Source organism: Antennarius striatus, chromosome 15, assembly GCF_040054535.1.
Source record: "Antennarius striatus isolate MH-2024 chromosome 15, ASM4005453v1, whole genome shotgun sequence".
Taxonomy (NCBI): domain Eukaryota; kingdom Metazoa; phylum Chordata; class Actinopteri; order Lophiiformes; family Antennariidae; genus Antennarius; species Antennarius striatus.
Window position 1 is genome coordinate 16,785,876 of NC_090790.1, and position 12,109 is coordinate 16,797,984.

The 12,109-nt window shown below is 41.4% G+C and overlaps 1 protein-coding gene across 7 annotated transcripts in view; it reads left to right on the plus strand.

The window, feature by feature from the left end:
* LOC137608024 (disabled homolog 2-interacting protein-like) overlaps positions 1–12,109 on the plus strand; it is a 100,796-nt gene that overhangs the window by 66,486 nt on the left and 22,201 nt on the right. For all 7 annotated transcript variants that reach the window (XM_068333999.1, XM_068334000.1, XM_068334002.1 and 4 more), the window contains 3 exons: positions 4,708–4,861; positions 6,683–6,781; positions 8,244–8,798. In XM_068333999.1, the coding sequence (XP_068190100.1) occupies positions 4,708–4,861; positions 6,683–6,781; positions 8,244–8,798 (808 nt within the window). The remainder of the gene's footprint in view (positions 1–4,707; positions 4,862–6,682; positions 6,782–8,243; positions 8,799–12,109) is intronic.

Here is a 12,109-nt window from a genome sequence, read left to right on the forward strand (position 1 = left end):
TGTGTGAAACCGATGTAAAAAGTCTGACCCGACTGCGGTAGGAGTTTAACTTCCTGTCTGAACTGATGGGGCCTCATTTTTTCCTGCCAAGCGCTGAGTGACTCTAACCACATCAGTTTGGATAAAATGAGTGATCAGAGCCCGTACCTCGCAATGTGAAAGACACTTAATTGTTTCCTCACGGCCTGTGGTCGTTTCCACTACATCAGCGCTGAAGCAGTGGGAATAGTAGACTTTTTATTGTGCACTTCCTGATGCAGGAATAATGGCTTATTTATTGCAGAGCAATTTAGTTTGATCACAATCTAGTGAGGAACAAAAATTTTGAGATTCTATAGATAACTCGCTGAAATACTTAATTTATTTTATAAAGATTTTTTTCAACTTTAGGGCATAACATGAAAATAACTAACTGTGAGCTAATCATCCACACAAAAATAATACCAGTGCTATCTTTGAAAGATACGGCAGCCGTGATCTGCACTGACCTGTTCTTAATCTGACATAACATGACCTTCCTTTGTCCGTCCAGTTTGTAGGGCATGAATTATGTGCCTGTCAATGTTGGACTGATTCCGGATAGGGAGGCAGATTCATTTTCCACTTTCGTGAATTTTGAAATATGTGGTTTTGTGACAGTTAGCTTTAAAACACATGAAGGATTCCCATGAATCTCATTGGAGGAATCATCACATTTTGGATTGAGACAATGAAATGAATCCATGACTTTCTTCACTTGTTTGTTCAGGTTTAATTAAATGAAAATGGACTATTGTGACTGAGGTTTCTTCTTTTTTCTAGTTTGTTTTTATTCCGCCAGAAAAGTTTTTGATTTAACTTTATCAATTATACAGCTGGCACCTTTGTCCAAAGTGACAAATTTAAATGACCTCCATAGCAGTGAAGCATTTTCCCACTGGTCCCGTTTGTATTGTATTTGTTTATGAAACAATATCATGAATTAGTTGTTCCTCTGTCAGTCAGCAAGCAAAAAACGTATTGATTGCTGTAAATGTTGGTCTAACAACAAAGCAAAATCATGCATTAGCACCACGCAGGGTGGGCACTACAGTAAACACTGTTAACAGCAGGCTACTTAGGCTGAACATTAACTGGAGTACTTTTAAGAGAACGGTATTTGTTGTATTTGGTTATGTCAGCAGCTTTAGCTATTTGTCATTCAGCCCGTTTTCCTTGTTGGTTATTAAAGTAACGTGAGACAAAGAGGGTCTTATTTCCCCATGTGAGGATTAATCGCTGCTACTTACTGCTTCACGTGTGCAATCGTATGCTAGATTTGACATGCATGTAATTACAGAGTAATGGTGTAGCAACCTAGTAAAACGTCATTTTATTGAAGTTACAGTACATTAATTCAGCTTGTCTTGAGCAATCAGGATAGAATAGAGTCCCTTGCTCAGTCAGTGTGTCAGAAGTCTAAGTGCCCTGACGCCTATATGAGTCTGAGATTTTAGAGACTCTATCAGATCCCAGACAGGCTATCAGATGAACTCTCTTTACAGCGAACTGAGACGAGGCACTCTGGTTGCAACCCAGACAGACTCAGAATCCATTATTCTGCTCTGCTCTCCCTGGTACTTATTTCTAACTGAGTTTCTATTGAACCTGAGCTGGGCACAGATCTCACTCTGTGTTAATAGAATTTTGGCCTGACACACTGGCATAACTTCCTAAATAGTGAATCCACATCTACATCTCCCACCAACTCTATGTTTGAAAGATGAAAACAACACGTAACAGTTAACTTGACAACTTTTATTGATAGTCCGGGGGAAAAAATAGTCATTGACTAGCCTATATTGAGCTGTTATTGATGCTAGTTTTACTGATCAACTGTCCACAAGTTACTGTTTTTATTTTAATATGTTTTTTCTATCTTCTGCATAAAAATCTGGCAATGGTTGTCAAAACATTTCCACCCTTGGCTGACGCGGAAAAGTTGTTATATGGAGGCAATAAAATGCAGACAAACAGATGCTTGTTGTTGTGGTTCGTAGGCTGTGGACAAAGCTTTTAAGCCAAGTAACTGTTTGTTTTCCACTCAAACAGAAGGTTATAGAAATAATAATGTTGGTTAGCAGAGCTGCATTGTCCTCAACAGGTTTTTACCTTCATCTTCCTTTTCTATAACTATAACACCTGATAAAAACCCCACAGGGGTGAAGATAATCAGACGATATTCATTAAAAAATGAATTGTTCCAAGAATTCATTCAAACATAAGGTGTTATAGATGACTATGGCTTAACTTTTTTTCAAATATGTATTTTATTCCAGTCCTGTAGACACAGGAAGGATCTTCACAATCGAACTAAAGCCTGTTTAGCTCCCGAACATTTCCTGAAATATTTAGCTGGTTTAAATGAAGCCCAAAATACTAAGAGGCCTGCATTGACTGGTGGACAAGAGAGAGAGATAAACACAGTGAGATGGATAAACAGCAAGGAGGAGAGTATAGGATACCAGAGAGTCTATCCCAAGAACATCAACAATAGCAACGCTGAATGAGGGAACGGACTAGGAAAGAATCGAAGGCAACATAATGACGGATTGCCAAGGACGTTTGCTGAAAATAGACGATGTTGGGGGCGGGGGGGTAGAGATGTGAGATGAGGACAGCGGACCCGACTCCTAATACCGGTTCCCATTCACAGAAAGCGACACAAACGGTGTGATGTGGAAGTTATGAGCAGATTTCTTACCCCACACAGTCTTTTACTGCCATTATTATAGAGTGGGCCGTAAATTACATGATACAATTTAACAGTGCCATACAGATGACAGGCGGCATTATTATTCATCATTTCATACGCAATCTCTCACCATTTCCACTGACACTAATGTTCTAACGTGATTTGCTGAGAGAAAAAGGAAATAATGATCCTTTTGGCATTCCTCTCTCGCATCATATTTATCCATATGATCTTGCTTCACCGTCTTCCTCTACATCTACTCTTTTGTTGAAATGCGTCTGTTTGTGAGCCACAAGAAGCATCGTGCAGGATTTGGGTCTGTGGATCCAAAACCTGCAAGTTCACATCCCTTCCTGTGTATAATGGCACATCCCACCAGAAAACCCCTCTTTCCTCTCTGCGTACTTGACTCGTTCTCTGTTCTGCCCGGTACCCAGTCAGCCAATCACAAAGCAGAGCGAGGTGCAAACACACTATCCTGCAGCTGTGCTTTTGGAGATGCTAGAAGCTCCGAAAAACTTGATCGTCGTATGCAATGCATTTGTTACTGTGTTTGCATGTGTTTTGTTTTTTTTTCTCCGCATTTTAGCTGCTTAAATTTGCCTGGATGTGTATATTCCACACTGGCCAGTGGATTTGACAGCTGGCTGACCCTACAAAGGGCTGCATGCGGTCGCTAATCTGTAATCATGGGTGTTGCATTTTTCCTGGAAGGCCCCTCTTTCAGCCATCAGTAGCGATGTGCACACACACACGCACGCACACACACACACACACATACAGATTAGGCTGTAAGCCGACACTATTAACAGAATGCTCCCACTCATTACACTAGCAACGGGCCCACTGTCTTCCTTGCCCCGTCAGCACATGAGCGTCAGGGGCTAATGTTTGTGTAGCTCGTCTGGCGTAGATTACATTCCTTACTCCCATATAGATTACTCCCTCTTAACACCGTGAGGCTGACTGGGATGTGAGAAGGTTGACGGTTGCTAGTGATTTACTCCATTTTGCTTTCTTTGCTGCCAAATGTGTTTTTTTTTTCTAGGCATGAGTGTTTAAAAAAAGATCACCTTAAACTGAGCTCATGAAATAAGTCAAACATGGTGTTTTAGACATGTAAAAAACGCAACAACACTTAGCATTCTGGCTGCTTCACCGTTAATCTCATTCTCTGGTTGGAGGGAAAAGAGTTTCGTCTCCCCAGTTCACAGCTACTAGATGTTTTTCAGATGTCTGTTGTGTGTCATGCACACCGTGTCTGAACGTCGCGCCCCCATCCCGTCCGGATTCTGTACCGCTTCTGTCTTGGTTTCCAGAACGATGACCCCGTTTATACAGAAGGATGAGGCGCGATAAAGACGGCTTTGAACAATCTGAGTAAAACAGACTTTTCTCAATAATTACTTGAGGTACAACATGGTATCGTAAGGATGGGAATGGGCCGAAGCTAGAATGCCATTATGCTACCCTTAAACAAAAAAATTTGTCTATTTACACTAACCCACTGTACTCTGGCTGAAATTTTTCAATAAACTGTGCTTTGGGGTGGTCTTTTCCTGAATACAGCCTTTTTAAAACTGCCCTTAAAGCACCTCAGAAGGGTTTCTATTTCATCACTGGGAAGCATTATCGCTTCCCGACAATGATCCAACTAACAGCCGTGCAGCTTGACTCAGTTATTCTCATTCCTTTTCATTCATCCGTTGATATGTCAGGTTGTGAAGTAAAGACTCCCATTAGCAAGGGGAATTAGAAGTGGGTGCGTGAATGTGTTGATGCCGTGTGCATTCTTCTCTTGCCGAGGACTCGTTTGACTTTGAGGCAAGTGGAACATCCTCTCTGCGTCATCCTCACACTCTCTCTCTTCACACTCACCATGAACGCTTGCTAATATGCAAGTGCATATGCTCCCTCTCTCTCTCCCTGTCTCTCACTTCCGCTACTCATACTCCGCTCGAGTGACTCAGTTCTCTCACTTTTCCCACTCTTAGGTCTCATCTGATGCCAAGGCTGAAGGAGTCTCGCTCCCATGAGTCATTGCTCAGCCCCAGTAGTGCAGTGGAAGCCCTGGACCTAAGTATGGAGGACGAGGTTGTCATCAAGCCTGTGCACAGCAGCATCCTCGGGCAGGACTACTGCTTCGAGGTGAGAGGACACACACATACAGTACATGAGCATGATGACAATCTGAATTCCCACCGTTGGCAATGTTTATTTAAAGCATCCGCTGACAGCCGCACGTCTGATGTGTTAAAGTAGGTGTTATTTCAGTTTTCCAACTTCCATATCTTCAGTTTTTATCCATATATCACCTAATTACTTTAAAAATAAGAGCATCGTTAAACCAGGCTCTTTAATTCACAGACCCAAAAATTATGTACGCGCCAGCAACATGAGCAAAGAAAGCTTTCCTTGGTTAGTGGTCACTCGCCTCAACATGTTTGCCCAGAGATAAAGAAAGCAGAAATACACACAGCAACAACATCAGTAACAAGAAACCACTCAGAAACGATCAGAAAAAACTTACAAAGGGATGCAAAAACAGAATCCTGTAGCAGTCATGGCAGGGATCACATCATATTCAGTACACGGTCTAAAACGTGACATCAGTTCGTGGATCAATTGCATGAACCGTAATGATCTCACTTTGCTCACATTTGCTTTATGCTAAATTTAGTACTAAATTTTAAATAATTAATTAACTCAGAAATATAAGTGTAATGTTAATAATCATGTCTGTGCTTCGTTTTGTTCATGTGGTGCGACCCAATATGTGGTACGCTCCTCAAGATGTGTATTGATGTCTCCCAGGTCTGAATTATAATCTGAATCTGGATCCAAATGTTTATAGTGGTGGAATACCCACAGTTTATTTTTCTTAGCCTCTCGTTATTTTCCATGATATTTTCAAAAACATATTAAAGACCCAATCTGACAACATTGAAGAAAGTCACAAATGTGTTCTGAATTCATATTTGGGGCAAACCAAATGTTTTATGCATTCCCCCTTGCAGAAATTCATCAATACCCATGGATGACTTTTCAAGTTATCGTAGAGAGAACCAAACAGTCCAACAAACAACAACTACTAAGAGTAACAATTATCCATATGCATTCTCTGCCAACCAGATTGCTTTTTGTTCCCTGTTCCAAAAACAACCATTTTCAGTTGAAGGTTTTTACTTCCTCACAACGAGAGCTTCGGCTTTTGATTATTTCCAACATTGGCTTTTCTTCTCTGTTTCCATGATGAATTGTTTGATCAAATACCAATCAGAAAATACTCGTTATAAAAGTTAAAGGAAAACTCAAATGCAAATTTGCAGCTGAGAAGAATACTTTGGTTCCAGCAGTGTCTCTCTCGTCAAATCTAGTTTGATTAGCTGCTGATGGCCAATTATATCCAAAGGTTCAGCTATAGAAAGAGTATATTAAAGGTTAGATCCTTATTACCTTCAATGGACCAAAGTAATTTCCAACACATTATGCTCCTAATTACCATTAAATTAATCCGAAGAAGCCTTTGGTAGCGCTGGGGTGAGAGGAGCTAACGAATGCTTCCTGTCGTACAGTGTGGATCGAAGAGAGCTGAAATCTTCACACATCTTTATCATCATCATCTTCTTCAATACAACTTTCTGTTTTCCTCTTCTCGCTCTTCTCTCTATCCCACTGCGCATTTTTCATTTCATCACGTTCTCGCGCTGCCTGCCAAGTCTTCATCTGCATCATCTGTCAATCCAGATCATTCAATCCTTCCTCAACACTGCCAAGTCATCTTCAGTCTGCTTCGTATCTATTAGTCTGTATGTATGTGAGCTGTGAAGGAGCTTCTTTGTGCTATTTAGAAATCAAGTTTAGCAAAGATGACTGTTCCAATTATCCTGTCATTTTTATGCATGAGGTACCATCATTAAAACACTGCATTTCCTTCTCTCTCTGTTTCTGTCTGTCTCTCTGCGGTAGGTCACCACCTCCTCGGGAAGCAAATGTTTTTCCTGCCGCTCATCTGCCGAGAGAGACAAATGGATGGAGAATCTGAGGAGAGCGGTGCAACCAAACAAAGTAAGAATGTAAATACGCAGTAGGTGGGATGAGACTGTTTGTAGCAATCAACACTAATAAGTTGTTACAAGTGTCCCGATTCCAAAAGCTACATTGATTAGTGTAAAGACAGTGATGTGTTGACAAGCTAACGCATACCGCTAGGCAATCTGATGTGTTGACATCCAGCCGAGCGCTTCCTGCACCGCGAGAGCAAAGGACGCAAAAGGTCAGAGACAGGAACGCCAACATTTTTCTCTTGACTAGAGATAGCATCTCTGTTCGTAAACACAGCTGTGGCAGAGGAAGTAAAGCAAACACATCGAGCAGGAATTGATCATAATCTTAGAGAGTCGTTGTTTTAGTAAATTAGTCATCAATTAGAACATCGATTAGACGAAAAGACCCCTTGGTAACACGGGAGTCCGTCTCTTCCTCTGCTTTTTTTTTTTTTTGGCTAAGATTTTGTTATTTAATCATTTTACTATTTTGAGAGGTTAGGTGATGATAGCAATCTTTTTTTTTTTTCATAACATCCTGAAAAAAGATACTGGAATGTTTTTGGAGTTAGATAAAGAATTCTTTAGAGTTGTATCCGAGAGATGAATAGTAACATGTTTTTCTTCTTCTACTGTAAGATCAACTGTAATAAAACTATGATAAGAGTTCAATTTTGCCAGCAGAGGAAGAAAACTTGTTAAGGCTTCTAAATGGAGCACATTCAAGACTCAGCCTGCTTGACTTTGTGGTTTCCAGGTTGGAATTTGTTGCTATGACTTCATTCAAAGTCTCTGCCCCGTTGTCTGTGTCAGGTATTAAGAAAGAGATGCTAATACTGTAAGAATACTCAGTCAATCATTTTCATTACTTGTTTGCTAGAGATTAAAATGTAAATTGAAGAAGGTGGTGTAAATGCTAAGCTTGCACAGTTCAGCACCTGTGTATGAGAGCAATTATGAGTAATTATAAGACCTGGCAATTTACGGATCATCTTTGTGGACTGGTGCTTGATAGCAAATACATTTGCATTCATACGAAGGAACTCTTGACATAAGTTTAATTAATAATTGATGGAATAGCGCGCCCTTATTTATAGTAGGAAGTAATTTTGTCATGCCAACATCAGGAAATTTGCAAAATTGATAGCACTTCTGTCAAGATATTACTGAACTCAGATGTGACAGATGTTACCCTTGTGTTTGAAATACAGCTCTCAATCTTCAGGAATAACTATCAGTTCATGTCATTCGATTCAGGAGAAAAATGAGTCATGCTAATTCACATTTGAATTTTACCAATTTACTTCTGCTTGACGTCTGATTTAGATTTAGTTTTATGTCGGTTACTTTAATCCATTGTGGCCCGCAAAAAATGTTTAGTTATAATGATTATTCTATTTCAAGATATTTTTGGTGGCGATGTTGTAAAGATTTTTCTAAAAGACCTTTCCAAACCGCGTCCTATTCTCTCATCTTGTCTCCAGGACAACAGTCGTCGGGTGGAGAACATGCTGAAGTTGTGGATCATCGAGGCGAAGGATATGCCAGCCAAAAAGAAATACTTTTGCGAGCTTTGTCTGGATGACTCGCTCTACGCTCGCACCACTTGCAAACTCAAGACTGACAACGTCTTCTGGGGAGAACACTTTGAGTTCAATAACCTTCCTCCTGTCAAGAGCATCACGGCCCACCTTTACAAAGACACAGACAAGAAGAAAAAGAAAGATAAAAACAATTACATTGGACTTGTCACTATCCCTGTCGCGGCTGTTACTGGACGGCAGTTTGTGGAGAAGTGGTATCCGGTCAGCACTCCCAACCCGCCCAAAGGCAAGACATCTGGGCCCATGATTAGAATCAAAGCCCGCTATCAGAGTATGAACATCCTTCCCATGGAGATGTATAAGGAGTTTGCAGAATACACCACCAATAACTACATGCTGCTATGCTCGGTGCTGGAGCCCGGGATTAGTGTGAAGAACAAGGAAGAGATGGCGTGTGCGCTGGTCCACATTCTGCAGAGCACCGGCAAGGCCAAGGTGGGTACCGATAACAGCGTTCATGTCCATTTTCCCCACGGCTCTCTGAATTTAGAAATGCAGTAATCCCTCACGCATTCGCGCATCAACACTCGCGACTTCACCTCATCACGGATTTTTACTAGGCAGTCACGTGATACCGTACACGCATTCTATTGGCTGACAGCATCCGGAAGTGCGCTACATTCCGTGAGTCTCGGAACTTCAGTGAGATACAAAAGCGCTTTTAACACTCGATGCGAATATGGGAAAAGGTAATATAGATGGAGAGTTCATAAACGTTTAAATTACGGTAAATAACAAGATAAATAATTTGTCGCTGTATCGTAGAATTCGTTATTTGCGTGTGGTTCCTGGAACGCATTAACCGCGAGTAACGAGGATGGATAACAAAGCCAATTTTGCGTTTACAAGAGATTTTTAAGCACACAGAAGTTAGCTGTTCTTCCTCCGCCTGTACGTCTGGTGAACTCTTGACCTCCCAATGCTGTAATATAAAGCAGATAAAGACCAGACAGACTGGTGATTTCCTCTTTCTCTACCCGCCTGTATTACATTTTTAACTCGACCTAATCCTTTACATGTACCCCCCCCCCCCTGTAGTGCTTCATGGCATACTGATGCAGGAGCACAATATATCCACCGCTGTCTGCAGCACTGTAAGCATGGGGAGATTAGTCTACCACAGCAGGAGCTAAGTCTTCCAGGACAGCAGGCTGATGGACTCAGATATTCTCCAATCTATTCTGGATAGCTTTGCTGTTTCTCGACTCTGACAGCCTGGCGTTTGTCTTTTCAGTGCAGAGAAACAAATGCCGACTTTTTTTTTTTTTGCTAGCAGATGAGATCTGAACGAAGACACCATCCTATTGGCTGTTTATGAAAATAAGCTTGGACGTGAATGGATTAGCGTAGCGATTAAAATCAATATTTTGATAGAACCTAAGTCGTTTAGCCGATGTTTCGAGCTTGAAAGCCATTTTGGCTTTTCTCACCGCTTTCTGCTACTTTAAAGACAAAGTGATTAATTGAGTCATCAAAAAAAATAACCTGCAGATTAGTAGATGAATCTGTACTGAAAATAACATTAGTGCAATTATACTGATGGGTTTAACTTGGTTTTAAAGCATCCCTAATAAGCAACAGTCAGTTTTTGTCATACAAATGGGCATCATTTGTCCTTTTAACGCCTTTTTTAAAGTGGAATATCGCCTCGGGCTGTTTTCTTCACTGCTGCATGAACTTGTTCGTCTTCTCTGCCTCCTCGGTTGCCGGTGACAACCTCTCCCTCAGTGTAGTTATCCTGACAGCATCTCATCAGCAGTCCTATGAAACTTTCTTTGACTTTATTGCGGCTCATCGGAATGATGAATGATCAGCGCTTTAGAAGTGATGTCTGTCCGCACTGTACCGCCGCTCTGCCGCTTTGGGCACTGATAGTCGCTGATTGATGGGTGGGTGGGGGGGGGAGCGTTGACGGGTCCCCAGAGAGACAGTCACATCTTTAATTACTTTCAATTAATCCACACTTTCCGACCAAAGCACTAAAACTCCTACTTCTCTCTCACCTCACGGTCTTCCTCGCCAGCTGGTTTCCTCCTGGCTTTGGATGCGACGCCTGTAGAACAACATCAGAGAGGTTATTGTCAAGGTTGCTGGTGATTGTAGAGAGCCACAAATGATTTCCTCAATGCATCACTTTCAAGGAGGAAAAATTTTTTTACAAAATGATGCATTTTCTTTTCTCTTCAGGGAATTGTAAATAGTTAACCAGCAGATTTTGGCCTGACGTTAAATAGAAAGAGGGCTGCTGTCGAAATATGGAAAGGCATTACTGTTTGCTATCACAGCGTCCTGTCAGACAACATTTTCATCCATCTAGGCTTACATACATCCCTTATACACAGGGAGACTAAGTCATGCCATGCCAAAAACGCAGTGACAAACCTCTTATTCCAGAAATATTACCACGGCCTAATTATGACATCCCCTGCTTTTGCGTCTTGGCCGATGTTGCACGATTTTCTCATTTACAATCAGTACTTACATTTTTACATGTGGCTGTTACAAACACTGATGAGTTATATTTAGGGAGCAGGCAATTTTTTTTTAAGCAAAGATAAAACTCTAGGAAGCCCTCTAAGTCCAGATTTATTGTTTTCCTGCAAATGTTTAATAGAGCTTTCGGGTTGTTTACCGTCTTCCTTGTCTTTGCTGTGTCAATGCCCCCCCCCACACACAACCCGTCTGTCCGAATCCAGGAGTCGGGATCTAATTCTCTCAGATGAAGGGATGGAGACTGTTTGTTGGTGATGCAATAGAGCGTCACAAAAGAAGTTTTAAAAAAAATCCTCTCGCGCTTAGCAGAGGTGAATGGGAGGTAAATGTAGTTGGAGATGCGGCGATAACTCTTTGTGACTCTAACATTCTGCTGATATGCATCGCGTTTAATCAGCTGTGCACAGGTGGGGAACAGCTCCTCGCTGCAGCTGGCTATAGAGATGCACATTGCAGGCTGCGGAGGGCATTAGTATGCAACATCCACGCTTCTGTGTCTTCTTGTGTCACTTTATCACCCGTCACTGAATAATTACACCCCGAATGCGCTGCTCCACTGCACACTCGTTGATTCTGTCTTGTTCTCCGCCTTCTCTTCATCTTTGTCTTCCTTCATCTCTCTTTCATGCTTCGTTGTGTCTCAAGGCCAGAGCTCTCTGGGGAGATTTTATTGCTTATGCTGTATTGATGGGCGAGCACCATTGACACACCTTGCATCACTGCACAGATGCTAACTCTATACACCTATGTATAATCATATCAGAGGGTGGTTGCTCATAATTGCTCATAAACAGCATGAGAAATTGGGCCTGCAGTTGTTTTGTGATATTAGTGGCCTTAGATAATAATGGATTTTGTCAGAGTTGCAGGTTGAAGTATGAATGAATGAATCAATAATCTACTCTGCTGATTGTATTTTACCATCTTAGATCTAAATGGAACATCCTGAACATTATTCCTAAAAGCTCCCACCTACAATAAAAACTCTCTATGCTGAGTTGGAATGGCCTGGAGAGGTTCACCTTTCTTTCACCTGAAAAAAAAAACTCCACTCCTGGCACCAACCCTCTGTTATTGATCTAATCTCATTGACGCCTCTGCCCTCGAGAAGATTATGTTCTAATTCTGTCACCACTCCTCTCCCCTTGTGCCAAATGTGAAGTTTTATCCCTGTGATAACTGGTTGTTGGAGGGTGAGACTCTATTTAATACGCCTTTGCATTTTTGTTACAACCCCTAAAGGTAAACTAACA